Source organism: Acipenser ruthenus, chromosome 14 (assembly GCF_902713425.1).
Source record: "Acipenser ruthenus chromosome 14, fAciRut3.2 maternal haplotype, whole genome shotgun sequence".
Classification (NCBI taxonomy): Eukaryota; Metazoa; Chordata; class Actinopteri; order Acipenseriformes; family Acipenseridae; genus Acipenser; species Acipenser ruthenus.
Window position 1 is genome coordinate 37,457,486 of NC_081202.1, and position 21,743 is coordinate 37,479,228.

The 21,743-nt window shown below is 38.8% G+C and overlaps 1 protein-coding gene across 4 annotated transcripts in view; it reads left to right on the forward strand.

The window, feature by feature from the left end:
- Positions 1–21,743, forward strand: part of LOC117419455 (coiled-coil domain-containing protein 91-like) — a 242,464-nt gene that overhangs the window by 39,159 nt on the left and 181,562 nt on the right. Inside the window, exon 2 of one of the 4 annotated variants that reach the window (XM_058986476.1) lies at positions 4,988–5,082. The exons of the other annotated variants lie outside the window; for them this stretch is intronic. Within the exon in view, the coding sequence (XP_058842459.1) occupies positions 5,005–5,082 (78 nt within the window). The 5' untranslated portion in view covers positions 4,988–5,004. The remainder of the gene's footprint in view (positions 1–4,987; positions 5,083–21,743) is intronic. 4 annotated transcript variants of the gene reach the window in all.

Genomic DNA, 21,743 nt, shown 5'->3' on the forward strand with positions numbered 1-21,743 from the left:
TATAAATTACTGCCGTGGTATTACAGTTAATGAAACCTTGAATATTTATATTTTTACCCGATCGTGGGTGATTAATAGTTTTAGTATTTACAGTATAGGAGCAGTGGACACAATGGCTACATTTAAAATTACCATCTGGTGGGTTAGATAACCATGTAATTGCTTTGTCCACTTTTGGAATAAATGAATGAACCAATTTGCTGTTTTGTGCACCTTTAAAAGCAATATGGGGCAGTTTATCTGTTATCGAATTCAAGGAATGATCACTTTTTAGTACCTGCCATGTTTGAAAAATATTCCCTTTATATTGTTAGACATATCATTAAATTCAGAGGTAAAACACATAGTTAGATTACTTTTAGTGTTTTTAACTTTCTTTTTAAGAAGTATCGCTCGATCACAATCTGTAGCTTTGTACATTGTTACTATTGTTGTACATACAGTTGTCATATCCTCGGATAATAAATTTGGAGTGCATTTCTTCAGATTTTATTTCAAATTGTGAGTCTGTGCTACAGTTTCTTCTTACCTGTAAGAATTGACCTTTCGGTATATTTCTTATCAATGAGTAACAAATTCCGATCTGTTGGTTTATTGAATACGGTAGTTTGTAAGGTGCTGTTCTTACATTTAGATAAGTCTAAAAAATGTATTCTATCTAGATCAGATTCATGTTTAAATTTTAAATGAATATTTGAGGAATTATATAATCCACAAAATGATCAAGTTGAGTCTTTGATCCCGAATATAGTAATAAGATATCATCAGTGTACCTAAGCCATAGAGAGATAAATGGTAAAAAGATGTTATCATTATTGTAGATTCATTTCTCCTCCCAAAATCCCATATACAAATTGGCATAATTGGAAGCAAATGCTGCGCCCATTGCTGTACCCTTTATCTGGGAAAAATATTGACCTTCAAACACAAAATACACCACCCACTTGATATATTGTGGGTGTTGGGGTCCAGTATAAATTTGCTATATATCAAGGGCTGCAATATAGCGAGAGACCCATAGAAAGGAGTCTTCCTTTCCTTTCTCAAATGCCCAAACCGCTGCATTGAAAGAATCTATTCCCAACATAGGAGGCTTGTTGCTAGGGAGCTGACGTCACTGCCCTGTGACTTTTGCTAGTGCGTTGCTGTCACAAGTGAACACCTTGTTGGCTAAAATAAAAACTGCTTCAGCAAGTAGATATTTAATTTGCTTTGTGTTATTGTGCAATGTATGTGTATTTGATAACAGTACGATATGAATGCTTTGTTTTTAATTGTTTTGTATATTTTTGTTTGTGGTGTGCAGTACGAAATAAAACTAACAGTAATTCTAAGTGAAATTGCCTATGTATATTGCAGAAAGGCATGCGCAGTTAGACTGTAAAAATGGGGAGCCAACTCCAGGACCACGATATATCCGAATCCGCAGTAGGGGTGGGTGCAATTGGGATTTAAGCACAAATCAAGTTAATTGAGAGGGTGGAATAACCTCAGTGGGTCTGCAATTTAAATGGAAAGTGACAGCGTCAGTGCCCCTGTATGTGGGATGTTGGTGTACAAACTAGTGACATCAAGTGACACAAGAATATTATTAGGGACCACCCTGATTTCATTAATACGGTTAAATACATTGCATGTATCAGAAACAAATGAAGGAGTTTACAGACACAGGGTTGTAAATGAAAGTTTATTTATTGACATTGTGGTTCAATAACTGAACCCATACCTGCAACAATAGTTCTTCCGGGAGGATTAGTGTAATATGACAATTGCATGATCTTGAATCAACAGTAATGTTTAATAAAATTGTTAAGTATATGCAATGTGAATTGAATGTATTGATTGCTAGATTACTATTTCTAGTAATCGGATAATGGTGTTAAATGACAATGAGTACTGGGTGCATTTAATAGATGTAATGAGTCCTGAGCTGACAAAGTTTACACCAACCAATACTTTAAGCAGAGCAAAGGAGCAAAGAAACCAGGGCCAGAGGACAGAGACACTGGAACAGATTGAGATTGATTACCACTGCTTTAAGCCATGGTATGTACATCTCTGAGGTGTAGTTGCATATTACATAGTTTATACAGAAACGACAGTAGATTCATAAAAATAATAATGAAAAACACTGTTTGTTGAGGCTTTGAATCCAAGCCATAACTTCAGACCTTCACTGCCAACTATATAAAAAAAGCAATGTTTGCAGTTTTTATTGCTTTTCCCCCTTGTTTAAATAAATATATAAATAAATAAATAACACTAAGAAATTCTCAAAAATATTAGATTGGCTTGCATTTTCCAATCGTCAAACCAGTGGTGTCTAGTAATCTCAACCCGCTTGTAACAGATCCATTTAAATGAGCATATGCTGACATGTTTCCTGCCCAATTACAGTTAATGTGCACACTTTATTTATTTATTTATATAGTATTTTAAATGGACTTCTTTCAGCCTAAACCTGCTGCCTAGAAAACTGTGTCTTTTCTGCCTGCCCAGCGATGCTGTCCTTGGCACGACTTGGACATGTCAGGATAAACATGGCAACCCCTCTGAGTTCTACTACAATGTAGAAATGCCACCCAGTTCTAACTGTTATGGCCAAAAGTGAGTGGCAGAACTTGATCTTAACCCTGTAGTGCAACAAAATTGAGTTAGTTTCTGACCAGTTATTTTTTCCACAGAATTTAAATCACAAAAGTGGAAAGCAATCATTATCACTTATTCTCCTCACAGTTATTCCCCTTCACAGATTCTCCTCACAGTTTAAATGTTCACTTCAAACAGGGGTGGGTGAGTGGGGGGGGGGGGGTAATGCTTCAAAATGCTGTAATAAATATTTTATTCAACACCAGACAGCTGTGTTTACAAAATGTGAAATACCTTACATGCAAATTGTTCATTCATAATTGATAAACATTCTAGCTTGACATGATTCAGGTGGCAAATGTAAATACAGTTTTTGATCATGGTTTTGATTGGAAGCAAGAAATGCCGCTGTTCTAAATCTGCCACTGCTGTTTCTCATATATATACCCATATCTCATAAACTGTTTCAGATCTTAATATACTCAGTGTTGTAGGAACTTGTCTGTCAGAATGTAATGGTACCCTTTACATTGACCTTTGTCCCAAAATGGCTGCCTGTAAGAGCAGTCATGTCTTCTATTTTGTATTTCAAGCACCAGTCTCAGAAATAATATTCTGTTTGTGTTATCTTGTAAGATGGCCCCTTCCTTTCCCCCCCCTTCAGTGTTTTGGCATATTTAAAATAAAATGAAACCGTTTTATTTTTTAAAATGAAGAGTTCACACAGTCCTAGTTCTAAATGCATGCAGCCCTAGACTGTGAACATCAGCAAAACATCTGGAGCTGGTAAAACTGTTGAGGGATACAGACTTGGCAGCTTCTTGCTTACAGTAGGGACTACTGTACAGCCCTTATTTGTTAATCCATCCCTTGTTCCCCCATTAGGTTTGAATTACTGAACCACATAATAAAAAAACAATCTTCACAATTGAATTTAGTCTTAAATCCCTTGGCAGACTGCGGATCCCACCAGGGAGTTTGGTGACAGACATCTCGGCTACAAGTAAAGAAAGTAAATAAAATAATGTAAACAGTCTTGCACTTTATTTCAGCGTTGAATTTGATCACATCTCGCGTGGTTAGGCAGGTACGCAGTGTGTGCAGTATAATCCCTGGTCCGCAGTAGAACTCCCAGTAGAAAAAAAGCAAGTCGTGCAGTTTGTGTGTCGACATGGCAGGAAAAAGAAAGACGCACGACTGCATTGCACAGGTATTTTTTGTGTTCTCTGTTAGTGAACATTTGTTTTAATAAAAGCACTATTTGCTCCAGGACTTACAGACTGAGCGTCAATGTGGCCCCCTCTCAATTTTATGGGGACATTTTCTTCAGTGAGGGGGTCAATATGTTTGATTCAGAACCAACCACCATTTCTTATTTTTGTTTGTTTTAAATGTGCCAGCAGTTTACTGACCTTTTGTTTTTGAAGAACAACAAATTAAACTGTAAAGCTATAGATACAACCAAGGTGTCTCTACAATACTCACTGTAACTTTTGGGGAAAATATTGGGAAATGTGTCACAGTGATGCTGGTGTATCACTGAGTACATTTGTATTTATGTATATGTTTGACGGCGTAGCTGAAATATTTTGTAATGTTTAATAGCGTGGATGGGAAACCCCATCCACAGTAATTTAAAGACCTTGTGCAGAAGGTGGCCATCTTCCGAATTAAGTGATTAATTTGTTGCTAATCGGGATATGGTCACCCGCATAAAAGCCTGCAGTGCTCTCAGTTCGTGGTGGGTGTATTAGGAGTGAGAGCGAAGAGAGAAAAAACGAAACTTAAATATTAAACTTAACTCCAGGAACAGTGAAGGCTATTGCTCAGCCTCACCTGGGTTTTGTTTATTTTGTGTTTGTGATTTGTTTTATTTAAAATATTTATTTTGCTCTGCAAGCACAGTTTTTTTTTTCTGTTTGAACTTTTTTATTTATTTTTGTTATTTAAAAATAAAATGGCGCGCCACGTCATTTATTTTGAACTGCAGTACTGCTTGGTGTCAGTTTCCTTCCTGCATCTGGCCTGACGTCACTGCTCAGCCAGCCTGCCACAGACACCCTTCACTTTCTGTGTTTAAAAGGAAAGCCAGTCAATTATATAAATAATTACATTAAAACTTGCAATATTTGCCAGCAGACCCGGCGCAAATTGGAGACCAGTGTTTATTAGATCTCTAGCTTCACATGCTTCATGCGGTCATTGAGAAGCTGCTAACACACAGCCTTGTAGCAACATCGTAACTCAATTTAAACACTCCAACAACTTTGTTAAAAGGTTGTGTGTCAGTGGGAACTGAATAACAGTTTTGTTTTATAACAAAATTACATTGTATTGTACACCCTCAAGTATAAACAAAAGGATGAAAACATACTAGAATATGTGTGCCTCGCATCAGGGCTGCCGAGAGCTGTCATGGGACCCGGGGAAGGATTGGTATGTCCCGCTGCACACCCCCCCCCATGGTACTACATTCATCCGACTTTTTTTTTGGTAAGTGAATAAATATTTTTTTTGTACAAACTCCACGTGTAATAGTCATTAATTGGAAGCTTACTTAACATCAAATAACATACGTTTTTAGCATAAACTACATTTTAATGGTGTTGCTATACACTATTTTATTTATCCCGTCTCAAAAATAAACCACTTATCTCAATATAACAGATCATTCTCTAATTGTGTTTACCACCAGCTGAAGAAAGTACTTTATTTATTTTACACAATACAATTTTTCTAACAAACTGCTGCAACATGTTGTTTTGAGCAAATTCTAGATTTTAATAATATAATAATTCATACTGTGGTATATATTGTGCAACTTTAGGGTTCTTTTAAAGTTTTTAAATGTCTAAAAAATGTCTCGGGGGGCCTGCCTCGCATATAACGAGTTCACAAACTCACCTCAAGATCCGGCTTCAGCCTCCATCACAGCTGCTCCCCTTACTTCCTTAGTGTCATTTGAAACTCCGCCACTGATGTCACTGCCTTGCAACTTTTGCTACTGCATTGCTGCCACACGTGAACACTTGTTGGCTAAAATAAAAACTGCTTCAGCAAGTAGATATTTAATTTGTTTTGTGTTATTGTGCAATGCGTGTGTACGTGATAACAGTACGATATTAATGCTTTGTTTTTAATTGTTTTGTATATTTTTGTTTGTGGTGTGCAGTACGAAATAAAATGAACAGTAATTCTAAGTGAAATTGTCTATGTATAGCGCAGCTAAGGCATGCGCAGTTAGACTGTAAAAATGGGGAGCCAACTCCAGGACCGCGATATATCCGAATCCGCAATATAGCGAGGGGTGTGTGTGTGTGTGTGTGTGTTATATACAGACGTGCTCAAATTTGTTGGTACCCCTCCACAAAAAACGAAGAATGCACAATTTTCTCTGAAATAACTTGAAACTGACAAAAGTAATTGGCATCCACCATTGTTTATTCCATATTTAATAGAAATCAGACTTTGCTTTTGATTTTTTATTCAACATAATATTGTAAATAAGAAAACAAATGAAAATGGCATGGACAAAAATGATGGGACCGCTAACCTAATATTTTGTTGCACAACCTTTAGAGGCAATCACTGCAATCAAATGTTTTCTGTAGCTCTCAATGAGACTTCTGCACCTGTTAACAGGTAGTTTGGCCCACTCTTCCTGAGCAAACTGCTCCAGCTGTCTCAGGTTGGATGGGTGTTTTCTCCAGACTGCAAGTTTCAGCTCTTTCCATAGATGTTCGATAGGATTCAGATCAGGACTCATAGAAGGCCACTTCAGAATTGTCCAATGTTTTGTTCTTATCCATTCTTGGGTGCTTTTAGCTGTGTGTTTTGGGTCATTATCCTGTTGGAGGACCCATGACCTGCGACTGAGACAGAGCTTTCTGACACTGGGCAGTACGTTTCGCTCCAGAATGCCTTGATAGTCTTGAGATTTCATTGTGCTCTGCACAGATTCAAGGCACCCTGTGCCAGGCGCAGCAAAGCAGCCCCAAAACATAACCGAGCCTCCTCCATGTTTCACTGTAGGTATGGTGTTCTTTTCTTTGAAAGCTTCATTTTTTCATCTGTGAACGTAGAGCTGATGTGACTTGCCAAAAAGCTCCGGTTTTGACTCATCTGTCCAAAGGACATTCTCCCAGAAGGATTGTGGCTTGTCAATATGCATTTTAGCAAATTCCAGTCTGGCTTTTTTATGTTTTTCTGTCAAAAGTGGAGTCCTCCTGGGTCTTCTTCCATGGAGCCCACTTTCGCTCAAAAAGCGACGGATGGTGCGATCAGAAACTGACGTACCTTCACCTTGGAGTTCAGCTTGTATCTCTTTGGCAGTTATCCTTGGTTCTTTTTCTACCATTCACACTATCCTTCTGTTCAATCTGGGGTTGATTTTCCTCTTGCGGCCGCACCCAGGGAGGTTGGCTACAGTTCCATGGACCTTAAACTTCTTAATAATATTTGCAACTGTTGTCACAGGAACATCAAGCTGCTTGGAGATGGTCTTGTAGCCTTTACCTTTACCATGCTTGTCTATTATTTTCTTTCTGATCTCCTCAGACAACTCTCTCCTTTGCTTTATCTGGTCCATGTTCAGTGTGGTGCACACAATTATACCAAACAGCACAGTGACTACTTTTCTCCATTTAAATAGGCTGAATGACTGATTACAAGATTGGAGACATGTGTGATACTAATTAAAGAACGAATTAGTTTGAAATATCACTATAATCCAATTATTTATTATCTTTTCTAAGGGGTACCAACAAATGTGTCCAGGCCATTTTAGAATATCTTTGTAGAATAAGCAGTAATTCATCTCTTTTCACAGCTTCTTTGCTTTATTCTATGACATACCAAAGGCATGCAAGTATACATGATAAAAATAGCTTTTAATTTCATCACTTTTCAGGAGGAATGAAGCATTATTTCAATGAGCTGTAAGGGTACCAACAAATTTGAGCACGTCTGTATATATATATATATATATATATATATATATATATATATATATATATATATATATATATATATAATGACATTAATTAAAGGTAATTTTCATATATACTATAGTATGTCCATACTCGCATTACCTGCAACAAAAGCACACAGAGATTCTTGACTCCTTTAAAGTAGGCCTGTGGGACAACCTGATAACTGGCATCAATGCTTTACTTCGGACAGTGGGTGTCAGAAGCTGTTCCTTACCTAGTGTATCCATGACACAAATTGCTTGCAGTAACTAAAGGCAATTACAGCAAAAAGCTGTTTTGATAACATTAGGCCTTGGCTGTAGTTAAGTACAGATATGTACAAGTTGTTTAACCAGCAAATTGCATCCATTCCAAGAGTTAATAGAGTTATTTTATTTAATCCTAGCATTGAGTTTTGTAGCAAATAGAAAAGTTATGACTTCTATTCAGGAAATAATTAGTCTCATTTCCTCCGTTATTGGTCAAATTTTGCCAAAGCAGTAATGGAAGTTTTGTGTAATTTGCAAAGAAATGGACCCTGAATGTCTTAGAGAAGCTGCACAGTATTAATGCGGTGTCCTTTTTCAAAAAGAAATATACAAAGCAAAGGTTTCAAGACTGTGCAATGATGCAGTTTTTACATTGTCTGCTGAGATTATGAGCTGAGGGTTGGATAGCTAGAAATGAAAGAGGCAATCAATGAACCACGCTGTTTCCGTGTTCTGTGATGACGTTCAAGCAAACTTTCCAGAGATGTGATATAAATGGGTTTGAAATCAAGGGATTATAATATGTTCTCACAAGTTTTCAACTTCTTTTCTTTAGCAGTAGTGTGTACAGTATGGGGGTGTCCTTTGATGTCTGGTACATTTATTGAATAACGCCATTAAAGATGGAAATAAGGGGAGTCATAAAAAAAGGCTGCCATCCTTAAATTGAAAAACCTCATAGAGCATAGATTCTGAAGTAAAAGTAATAAACTAATGGGTGACCTGTAGAATAAGCTGCAGCTGGATTTTTAAAGCATTTTTGCATCAACCACTTATTTTTTAAGGCTAATTCCGGGACCACCACAATAGGCACGTGATGTGATCCAGGGTGATTCCCCAGTGCTCTAGCGTTTTCTAAAAAAAAAAAAATCTTGCGGTGCCTCATACTGGCAGGGTCTAGGTTATAGGTCATCCCCACAGTATAGGTTATAGGTATCCCCAGAGTATAGGTCATCCCCATAGTCAAGTAGACTTATGAATCAGACTAGTGCCTTTATCAATGTAAAAACACCTACAGTAAATAGAATGACAATGTTTAAACATTGTTAATTTAACTCCTTAGATCTTAGGGCGTCCCCTACCCCTTTTCCCCTCGATCAGCTACTGATGTCCAGTGTTTAACATTGAACAATGACGGTCTGCTGGCTGAATGGCAGTTTTACTAGCATGCGTAGGTAGAAAACATGAACACATCTAGGCATTTTCCTCATAGCTGTTAAATAAGAAACTTGATGTACAACTGCTAGAAACAGTACAGTATGCCACAAAAGAAAAACAAGTAAGATGTTGAATTGTGCTACAACACCTAGATGTTGACTAGTTTCCAATGTGCTGTTAGTTTATCTCGGATGCATGTTTCTTTGATTTGATACCAGTAGTTGACTAGTTTCCAGTGTGCTGCTAGTTTATCTCTTATGCATTATTATTATTATTATTATTATTATTATTATTATTATTATTATTATTTGTTTATTTAGCAGACGCCTTTATCCAAGGCAACTTACAGAGACTAGGGTGTATGAACTATGCATCAGCTGCAGAGTCACTTACAACTACGTCTCACCCGAAAGACAGAGCACAAGGAGGTTAAGTGACTTGCTCAGGGTCACACAATGAGTCAGTGGCTGAGGTGGGATTTGAACCGGGGATCTCCTGGTTAAAAGCCCTTTTCTTTAACCACTGGACCACACAGCCTCCTGTTTCTTTGATTTGATACCAGTAGTTGACTAGTTTCAAGTGTGCTGCTAGTTTATCTCGGATGCATGTTTCTTTGATTAGTTGATACCAGTAGTTGACTAGTTTTTCCAATGTGTTGCTAAAGTTGATCTCCAATGCATGTTTCTTTCTTCAGTTTAGGCTTCTCTTTCCCTTCCTCTGATGAGAGTGCCACACAACGCAATCTTTGGGAATTATCTCTTTCTTAAACAACCCTCAGCTCAGCCAAGTTTTAAAACTTTTAAAATGCAGGGAGCACAAAGAAATGTAGCCCATGGTACTTTATGTGTTACAGATTAAAAAAGACGCTTCATGCCAAGTGTCTGATTTTATTATGTCTAATTCCAGTATTTGTAATAGTTATGTTCATATTTTACTGCTTACCAAACAGATATTAACGTTAGCTTTAGTTTTCTTTCACAAATCCAGAGCTACCCACTGTACAGTACAGCACACAGGGCTTTGATTTTCCCTTTTTCATCTCAGAATTCGTCCACATGTCTTCGGTTTTAACAGGCTACCTGAGCGTGTTTATGTGCTTTGTGTAATCTATTTGTTTATTTATTGGGGTCTCTGATTAAATAAGTTACATGCTTCCATACTGTACTTTCAAGTGCTGGCTACAGTATTTACTGGCCCTAAAGTATTTGCCCCCTGTCTGATTTTCTGAATTTTTGCATATTTTTGACACTGAATGTTATCAGATCGTCAACCAAAACCTAGTATTAGATAAAAGGGACTCTGAGTGGACAAATAAACAGAAAAAATTGATACATATTTCATTTATTTATTAAAGAAAGTTATGCAACACCCAATGCCCCCGTGTGAAAAAGTAATCGCCCCCTTAGACTCAATAACTGGTTACTCCACCTTTAGCAGCAATAACTGCATCCAAACGATTCCTGTAGTTATTGATTAGTCTCTCACAGCGCGGTGGAGAAATTTTGGCCCACTCCTCCATGCAGAACTGTTTCAACTCAGTGACATTTGTGGGTTTTCAGGCATAAACTGCTCATTTCAGGTCCTGCCACAACATCTCAATGGGGTTTAGGTCTGGACTTTGACTAGGCCATTCCAAAACTTTATATTTCTTGTTCTTCAACCATTCTGATGTAGACTTGCTTGTGTGTTTCGGATAATTGTCTTGCTGCATGACCCAGCTGCGCTTCAGCTTCAGCTCACGGACGGATGGCCTGACATTCTCCTGTAGAATTCTCTGATACAGAGCAGAATTCATGGTTCCTTCAGTGATGGCAAGGCATCCAGGTCCTGATGCAGCAAAGCATCCCCAAACCATGACACTACCACCACCATGCTTTACCGTTGGTATGAGGTTCTTACTGTGGGATGTAGTGTTTGGTTTTCGCCAGACATAACAGGGCCCATGTCGGCCAAAAAGTTCCACTTTTGACTCATCTGTCCATAGAACATTGTTCCAGAACTCTTGAGGATCATCCAGGTGCTTTTTGGCAAACTTGAGACGAGCGTTCATGTTCTTCTTAGTGAGCAATGGTTTCCGCCTTGCTACTTACCACGAATCCCATTTTTGCCCAGTGTCTTTCTGATGGTGGATTCGTGAACACTGACCTTAGCTGAGGCGAGAGAGGCCTGCAGATCCCTGGATGTTGCTCTAGGGTTCTTTGTGAGTTCCTGGACGATTTTACGCCTTGCTCTTGGAGAGATTTTGGCAGGACGGCCACTCCTGGGAAGATTCACTACTGTCCCAAACTTTCTCCATTTGGACAATATGGCTCTGACTGTGGTTCGGTGGAGCCCCAGAGCCTTAGAAATGGCTTTGTAACCCTTTCCAGACTGATAGGCATCAACAACTTTTTTCCAGAGGTCTTCAGGAATTTCTTTTGTTTGTGGCATGATGTGCCTCTAGAACCTTTGTGTTGACAACTTCACTCTGATGGTAAGGGCCAAAGTTAGTCAGATTTATATTGGGCAGGGCTGGCCCAAAATCAGGTCTGGTTGTTAACCAAAGTACTCAAACAGCTGACCCTAATTAGCCCTTTAATTGGGTTGAGTTAACTAGGGGGGGCAATAACTTTTTCACACCTGAAGATTGCATGTTTGATTACCTTGCACACCAAACAAATGAAAGAAGCACCAAACTTTGGTGTCATTTTTTCTCTCTGACTCCCTCTATATACTACTACAACCCACAAAAAAATCTGACCAAATACAATGTGAAAAATGTGCAAAAATGCAGAAAATCAGATAGGGGGCAAATACGGCACTGTATATATATAATATATATATTTTTTGTATTACCTTTTTTTCTAATGGTTGGCTTTAGTGAACTTGCTTCGTAGACCCCATTCACACTTGTGATTTAAGGCCGCCTTTACTCATATGTGAACGCTCCAAAAAAGAAAAGGCAGCTCAGGGCCCGGCCTAGATTTAGGCCACCGTTTTGATGTGGCCCAGGGCCTACATATATATGAATAAAACTGCAGGATTGTGGATCTCAATAATGCTGATGACTTGGCATATTCAACCACCATTGTTTATTTTGCATGCAATGATATACATAGCTACAGAAGTGTGCGTCTTCACATTAAAATGATGATCATTTCTTTTAGCTGCTTGCTTTTACACACACATAAAACACTGTTCTCATCCACAAATATTAAGATCATTGATTCATCATAACATTAAGTGAGATAGTCAATAATAAATATATATATATATATATATATATTGTGAGACAGCAGGGAGGGGGTTAAAACCTCTCTGCAGTAAAAACATGTGCGGAATGCACATTTGTCCTGGTTAATTGTTTTTCTGTTAATTGTTTTATTAGTTTAATTATCACCCGCACCTGGTTAATTGTAAATTAGAGCCAGGTGCAGGGTTTAAAAGAAAGACAGCCAGTCTGTTCGGGGCTGCCATGAAGTAAGAAGCCCGATTGTTGGTGTAGTCAATCGTATTGTGGGAAAAAAGAAAGTAACTGTGTGTTCTTTTTGGTGTTTTGTTTTAGCCGGATTATTAGTTAGGTTCCTGTTTGTTTAGTTAGTGCTCGTACAGAGCTAGGTATTTGTTTTGTATTTTGTTTATTTCGTGTTTATTAAAAATTAGCGCAACAGCGCTGAAAAAATCCATTTCTGTGTGCTGGGTCAATTTTTAAAGGGGCAACGAACCCGAGTGGGTGAGTGTCGTTTACATATGGTGTCAGAAAGTGTGGGCGCCCCTACGACCCAGAAAATGGATAATGATTTAAAGGCATTGATCGAACAGATCAATAGGAATACTGCTGCTATACAAGAGAGCAACAGGAAGTGGAGAGCAGAGAGGGGGCTCCCGGATCCGGAACCTACAGAGATAGAGCTCATGTTCCAGAGATGGGTGGAAAGTGCACGGGAACCTGTAGTGCCGGAAGCACCGCTGTCTCCTGAGCAGGACACGGAGGAACTGTTGCTGTCTCCTGAGCCAGAGAAGGTGGAGCCGCCGCTTCCAGAGCCCAGACGGGAGGAGCCGCCGCTTCCAGAGCCCAGAGGGGAGGAGCCGCCGCTTCCAGAGCCCAGAGGGGAGGAGCCGCCGCTTCCAGAGCCCAGAGGGGAGGAGCCGCCGCTTCCAGAGCCCAGAGGGGAGGAGCCGCCGCTTCCAGAGCCCAGAGGGGAGGAGCCGCCGCTTCCAGAGCCCAGAGGGGAGGAGCCGCTGCTTCCGGAGCCCAGAGGGGAGGAGGTGAAAAGCATACCTCCACCACAGCCCCGACCACCACCCCTACAGTCCAGTTCGGCGCCGCTGCGTCCAGTCCCTCACCCCTTGCTCCTGGACACCCTGCCGGTCTTCCTGGACCTCCCTGTGCTGGACCTGGAGCCCAGGAGTCTGCAGCACTGGCCACAGCTCTGCCCCTGGTTACCTGCTCCGCTCTCCCCGAGCACCCAGACGTCGCTGGGCTGTTGCCAGACGTCGCTGTTGCTCCCCCTGTTAGCTGCTTCGCTCCCCCTGGGTGATCGGACATCACTGCGCCAGTTCCCAGGGGAAGACCTGTGTCCACTGCGGCATCCTCCAGTGCCCTGGCCTACGCTTCGGTCGGCCCTGTTAGCCCTGTGGGGTCCCGTGTCGCCGGTTCGTGGTCCCTTCCTGGCAGCGCCGGAAGGACCGACCCATCCTCAAGCCCGCCCGTGGAAGAGGGCGGCAATAGACATTGCTGGACTTGAGGCTGGGTGGTCTTTTAAGGGTGGAGGGAGGTGGCCGTGGTATGGCCGGTGTCTTGAAAAGACATGGGGGGGGGGATGTGTGAGACAGCAGGGAGGGGGTTAAAACCTCTCTGCAGTAAAAACATGTGCGGAATGCACATTTGTCCTGGTTAATTGTTTTTCTGTTAATTGTTTTATTAGTTTAATTATCACCCGCACCTGGTTAATTGTAAATTAGAGCCAGGTGCAGGGTTTAAAAGAAAGACAGCCAGTCTGTTCGGGGCTGCCATGAAGTAAGAAGCCCGATTGTTGGTGTAGTCAATCGTATTGTGGGAAAAAAGAAAGTAACTGTGTGTTCTTTTTGGTGTTTTGTTTTAGCCGGTAAACAGCTTAGCTGTCCGGATTATTAGTTAGGTTCCTGTTTGTTTAGTTAGTGCTCGTACAGAGCTAGGTATTTGTTTTGTATTTTGTTTATTTCGTGTTTATTAAAAATTAGCGCAACCGCGCTGAAAAAATCAATTTCTGTGTGCTGGGTCAATTTTTAAAGGGGCAACGAACCCGAGTGGGTGAGTGTCGTTTACAATATATATATATTTTTTAATATGTACCATAAAATATTGCTACTGTGCTACATTGAAAAATAAATATTAATAAGAAACATCTGCTACAAATCAAGGATTACTGTATATCACAGTAGCTCTTCCATTCTAATTGCAGGCTAGCGTTCCATTAAAAAAAAAAAAAAGCAATTCGCCACATTTTAGGCCTGCTTTTCAGTCACATATGTGAACACACAAAGGCGCCTTAAACCACAAATGTGAACGTGGTTACAGACCTAAATATGCGGCGGCCCTGAGGTTTCTCTGGGCCAGCCCAGTAGTGTGAACGGGGTCAAAGTACTGTACCTGTACTGTGTGTTTTGGTATGTCTTATTTATTTTTAAGGTTCTTTCTCAATGAACCGTTAATGTAGGAATTTTACTTAATCATTGAGTACTGAAGTATATTTACTCACTGTTATCCAGTCACTGTAAAACACCATCAGAACGTCTGGGGGGGTCCATCTGTCTGTCACACTAACATGTTTGCATATTTCTGGAGAACCGCTTATCAGATTGTCATGAAACTTGGTAATTCATATCCTGTACCATTCTTTACATACTGTTGATATATGTCATGGTTGTCCACTTATTCATCATAGTGATAGCTCACATTTTGTATTTATAGCTGTGGTTTGGGGTGTATGTTATAGACATTTATTCACTGTGTGAGCAGCAAACAGCGTTTTTACATGATAAGTTGCATTTTAAGTTTACTGTGGACCATATTAGACGTTACGTCTGCATTGGAACCTGTTAGCAGCACCTACACTTATGATTTCACTGAGAGTGTAGATTGCACACTCCAGAATGTCAATGGTAAATCATTTGAAACGTTTAAACCACAACCGGTTCTATATAAACCAATTTAAATATGTTAATATCAGCTTTTCATCTGTTTTTTTATTTAGATTTAATGACTTCTAATATGTACTTTTTTCTTGCACTCTTTGTCGACACAGCAAAGAGTGAGCAAGAAATACGCTCAATTTGATTAGAGGTAGCCACGAACACTTACAGACATACAGTACAAGCACAGAAAAGAACAAGGTGATCAACTGTATTTTTTAAATGCATATTACAAATATGTGAGATGGACAGAAACCACACATTGCCCTTGATTAGTAAACTAGTATGTAAAATGTTGCCATGGTAGCAAATGATCACATTGGCTTTGCGCATGGAAATAAAATAGACGTTATAGGTCAAAGGCAGGTTTCTACATGTGCTTTTTAGAATGCTCTGTGTTTTCATGAAAGCTACCAGTAAGTCAGCCGGTATTACTGATTACTGGACCGATGTGCCTTGTAGCACTTTCCATACACCGGTGCCAAAAATTCAAACAAAGTCATTTTCTTTCAGATTTGCTTCCAAGTGTTTGGCTATGAAGTGAAGATCTGTCTCACGGAGGGCGCCTATTAATATTTCAATGCCATGAGCAGCTACTCCTAATCCGTTTCCACTTATTTTATGGAATCTTAGTTAGCTGATGAAGGGTTAAAGACCCAAGACACTCATGGAATTTACTGCATCATATGTGTAATAGGTTACATAATGCATTTCCTATACCAATAGGGAACAAGACAATGTTTGGCAAGTATTGTTCATGGCACCCTCATGAAACTGTGTTGAACAGGATGAAGAGGCCATGCATTATTGGAGTGTTGTATTCAAGTATGCACACCCTTGCTCCAGTCAATAGCCAGTCCTGAAACCCCCACCTTTCTTAAAGGAAGAGATTTAAGACCAATAGATTCTGTACATCTCGTTTCCAGAGACGTTGTGCCGCTAGTCACAGGGGTTATGAAATTGAATCCATGTTGAGGAGAATTTAGCCTGGTCTGAATTTGATTGACATTCTTTGGGATTAAGTAATATTACAATGACATATGCATATCGGTGACATGCATCCCTCTCCACAGCTGTACATTCTAAATTAGAGCTGTCAGTATGACATATACTGTGTGTGTGTGTGTGTGTGTATATATATATATATATGTGTGTGTGAAAAATAATACATTTTACCCAGAGTTTTAGTGGGAGTTATTCATGGCTCAGACAGTAATTGTGAGTGCTGCGCTTATTCTTTAAGTAATTTAGACTATATAAAATATGCAATGCATATATTTGTAAATAGCATGTTTACACAGATAACCATGAGTAAACTGAAATAAGAGGATAGATGGCGTCTCGCTTTGTTTCAATTTGGCAAAATTCTGGTTAAAGATCGCTCATAAAGATCGTTGGTAACTAAATCTACTACAGCGTTTCCCTTGTCTGTTGAAATGAAAAAATATATATAGAGAAAATTAAATTCTAAATACTGAAATGTATTATCAATAACAGTCGGCGAAATTCAGTGTTTAGCCGGCATATTAACAACCCGTCTCTGCTCACGAATGATTGGACAGCTGTTAGATCTTTCACTTTCCCATTGGCCATTTACTAGTCCAGTAGTTAAAGAAAATGGCTTGTAATCCCACCTCAGCCACTGACTCACTGTGTGACCCTGAGCAAGTCACTTAACCTCCTTGTGCTCCGTCTTTCGGGTGAGACGTAAGTGACTCTGCAGCTGTGCATAGTTCACACACCCTAGTCTCTGTAAGTCGCCTTGGATGAAGGCGTCGCTTAATAAACAAATAATAATAATAATAATTATAATTCAGTGCTTGTGCTTGCTTATGATTGGACAGCTGCATAAAACTCAGATATTTGACTCTCCTATTGGTTAAACTTACTGTCAGTACCTGCAGCTAACTTATGTTTGGGCTACCGCAGAGAAAATGCAGATATTCAGTTGTTTGATCGTATCGCAGAGGCCCTTCAGGAAAAAAAAAAAAAGTAAGAGTATGTACAAGCACAGCATAAGCGAGAACCAGTCAACAGACTGCTGTGACGCTTTTGTTGGAAAACGCGTTTAAAGCTTTATTTATTTTCCCACGCTACGACCCGCCAGAAATGTGTTCACGACACATAATTTAAGAACAGCTGCCGTGGGCACGATGGCCTGGCTTCGCGGGCATTAATTTGTCCGTGGGGACCACTGCTCTATAGAGAGTGCTGCTCATGAACTTCACAGTTTTGAACTCGTCGTATAATTGAATATTAAAAATCAGTGAAGCACAATCTTCCTGCATTATTCAGAAGTATAAATAGTCCTGTAAACATAAATAAAAATCACAATACTCACACTTTGATGTTTTTTGTTTTATTTCCCCTTTAAAAAAGGACCATTTCAGAACTCATCTCAAGCGTTTTGAAACTGGTAAAAATGTAATCAGCAGTTTAGTCGAAAATACACATTTAAGTGTATAGTAATTAAAGAAGACATACCACGTCCATTTTCTTTTTGCGAGTTTATTCATCATGTGACTTCACTCCATGTGTCTGCTGAAACTCAACGTGGCGGCTGCACCAACGAAAAAAAACAAAAGTAATGTTTCAGTAAGACAGAGCTAAAAGAAATCTGATTATCTATATAAGGATGGTGCGATCTTAAAGTTTTGCTGTAATTCGCGTGATCATGTACGTGTCAATACCGTTAAATATCATAATGCCAGTCGTAAACACGTAGAGAATATAGCAAATAAGACGGCAATAATGGCAAGGCACTGCATTCTATGCTGAAAAACTAAGACCTAAGGTACTGCGCTCAAAGCGGAGCTTTCCCCCAAGTAAGTAAGCTAAATTAATTTCGTATTTCATTATTGTTTAGTGTATTTCTTTCCACGCTACCTGCCTTTAATGAAGCTGTAATTAGCAATTTTAAACCATGACCGTTTCTTAATTGAATTATATTTTCTGACGAAGAAATGAGCTCAAAACTATTTTTCTAGCTTTACAATCCTTAAAGAACATTTTTGTGTAGGATGTAGTCACTATACAACACACCGTTGGTTTCATAAAGACATTCTGTCTGGAGACACGCCTCTTTTTAAATTTTGCAAAAAAACAATTCGCGTAATACACAGCAGTGAACCTGTTTTAGAGCAACGAGTCAGTCAACACGCTTTTATCAGTTTCATATTTTATTCTGGTTATTATTATAATGCCAGTAAAACACTAAACTTAATTTGTGGAGTACTATAACTAGGATTACTCTCACATGACATTGCTGGACTGTTACTAAACTGTTTGTATTGTAATGCCAGCGATAAGCTAAACAGGTCTTTTCAAAACACCTTTATTTGTAGACTGAACTACTGTGTTAGTAGAAGACTGTAAATATGATTCTCACCACAGTGCTGGAAATTTGGTTTTCTGAACTGTTGTAATATAATTCTTAGGTTTTCCTGCTTATTTTAATGCCAGCAATGAGCCAAGTGATGTCTATAAACATTATGACTGGTTTGAAGCATCTTCAGGTGCTTTACTTAGTATTACAGCAACACGAGTCTGATTGAAAAAAAAAAAAAGAATTGTGGTAATATTTATTACATTTACTTATTTTAACTAGCAACATTATACAGGGCAGCAGTGTGGAGTAGTGGTTAGGGCTGTGGACTCTTGACCGGAGGGTCGTGGGTTCAGTCCCAGGTGGGGGACTGCTGCTGGACCCTTGAGCAAGGTACTTTACCAAGATTGCTCCAGTAAAAACCCAACTGTATAAATGGGTAATTGTATGTAAAAATAATGTGATGTCTGTATAATGTGAAATAATTTATAATGTGTATAATGTGATATAAATTGTAAGTCACCCTGGATAAGGGTGTCTGCTAAGAAATAAATAATAATAATAATAATATTTATGTTCAAATGCCATATTTAATTATTAATACATTGATAAAAAGTGGGAACAAATTGAATGTGGTATTTCCAAGAATGGATCAATTAGTAGCCCTAAAGATGGTTCCAATTGAAGGGAGTGCAGACGCCAGTGTTTTATGCAGTCGTATAATGCAATTTTATGCAGGCCACCAGTCAAGCATGCAGTCTATATCTATGATAACAACCGACAGGGCTGCATAGGATCAGTGGATGATTCAAAATCAGAGGCAGAGCCACAATAAATGTCTTGTTTAAATTTAAAGAAAATTGTATATTTTTTGAGATACTTGTTTTGGAATATTGTTTCTAAATTGTATAATGCAACAAAAATACATTATTATTATTATTTATGTCTTATACATATATTGTTACAAGATATCACATTATTTTTACATACCATTACATTATTTTTTACATACAATTACCCATTTATACAGTTGGGTTTTTACTGGAGCAATCTAGGTAAAGTACCTTGCTCAAGGTTACAGCAGCAGTGTCCCCCACTGGGGATTGAACCCACGACCCTCCGGTCAGGGGTTCAGAGCCCTAACCACTACTCCACACTACATTAAAAGGGTTCATGTGTGGCCGAAGGTTTCTCACTGATAATTTACCCTTTCTCAGTCAAAATGGCAAGTTTCTCAGTGTCTGAAAAGCTTAGAGGGAACGCTGCTTTCCAGTGTATAGAAGGCAATGGAGCATCAGCAAGCTCCGGTTATTTTTCTTACTGTGTTTTAAAACTTTTCTTTTCTCTTTTCAAATTCCTTTCTGATTGATTGTGGTTTGCAAAATCGGTGTTTTTCAAGGGTGATCGTTTTGAATGGTAAATGGTACAGAAGGACATCACCACACAATTAAAATATAATTAATTATTAAATGGCAGAAAAAAATCTTCTTTTAAAACTAAAAAAAAAAAATACAACTAGATTGGAAAACCCTGCCTGTCACGCAGTACTACTCGCAATTCATGGTTCTTGCAATTTATTTGAGGTTGCTAAAATACAACATCTTGAACTAACTAGGTCTACAACAATACAATCCCCTTAGACACGATAATGTATTTAAAAAAAATAAAATTAAAATAAACACTGGAAATGAAATCTAATTTACCTTAAAATGACTTGAGCTGCCTCTCTCGGTAGATGGAAAGCTAAGTACAGTAGTATCTGCGTTCTGCTCAATGACAAACAATATAGGAATTATTTTTTTTAGATTCGCAGGGAAATAATAAAGTTTTTACGCTTTGCAAATCCATGTGCCAATTAAGTTAGAGATTACGATCATCTTGTGAGACATGGACAAAAACACATTTCAGATTCACTATGGTGAACAATTACATTTTTAAAACATAGGGCCTGCTTCTGATATCAGAATTTTTAAGTACGCTTTTGGGGTGGTTGTTAGGGGTCTTGAAAAAGAGCATGCTGTGTACACTTGCTGTAATTGATGATAATTTTGGACGAGCCCTTACAAGAAAGTGGAATAAGACATAGAACTGAAGTTTTGTGTTAACTATGTAAATATATCGCTTAATAATTACATTAAAATAATAAACGGGTTGCATTTGAACCAGCACTTTCACTGTGGTTGCCCATCAAAGTGCTAACCAGGCCTTGCTTAGCTTCAGAGATCTGACGAGATCAGACTCCAGAGTAGTACTGTATGGCTGTATTCCATTCTGAGCACTGTTTTTACAAGCACGTTAATAAAGTCATTTTAAAAAGAGCCAATAACCTGCTGACATTTGAAACGAGTAAGTTATAAAAGACCTATGATTTAGAACTTTGTTTTTGGTTATGGTATTGTCAGGGTATGTGCTCATGTTTTTCTAAATACTGCAGTTAACACATTGCAGCTTTTATACTCTATTATTAACAACCACATTTTAAAATGGTTTATTTTTAGAAGTCTCAATAAACCGCTTTGAATCACAAGTTGCATAAGACACAGTCGCCTAACCCAAAAAAACAGCACTGGTTTTAGAAGTCTTGTAAACGTTTCTGATTCCTAAAGGCTCTGACGCCCATAGACAAGCTCTACATATTTAAAACATTTTCGCAGTCTGTAAGGCTAATTTAGAATCATTATCAATCTCTTTTAAGACTGCTCGCAGACTAGACAAGCTAATTAAAAGAATCACTTTCAAAAATTCAAAGCAGATTTTGGCCAGTGCCTCATGACTTTGGTTTGGCTGGTTTTGTACAACAGTGTAAAAACTGTGCTTTAAAAACCCTGTGGTGTGGTGGGAGCGACTTTGACAGCACTGTGCCCCACTGTGACTTTATGTAATGATCCTACTCTGTGTAATGGGTTCCTGTTGTTCATCGTTCCATTGCTCTCTTGTTATTTAAAATGTATTTTTCCATTTTGTTATCCATCATTCAGTTTAACAGACCTCCCAAATGCATTTTGCTATCTTCAAGGTACACAAATAACTATTATCTCATCAAAGTGCATGACGCCATTTACAAGGACTTCACATTAAAACAGCCTCAGATTTTGCTTTGTTTCTGCTTTAAAATCTAAAACAAAGATTTTGTAACAGAGCCATGTTTCCATTAAAAACTTTTTCCTAGTTTTGTGTTAAGACAAACACCATTGCTAATGTGACAAGAACTGACTAAGCCCAGTACAATTGGGATACAATTACACCGCGGTATTACCCTAAGGTCCGAGCCATTTTAGC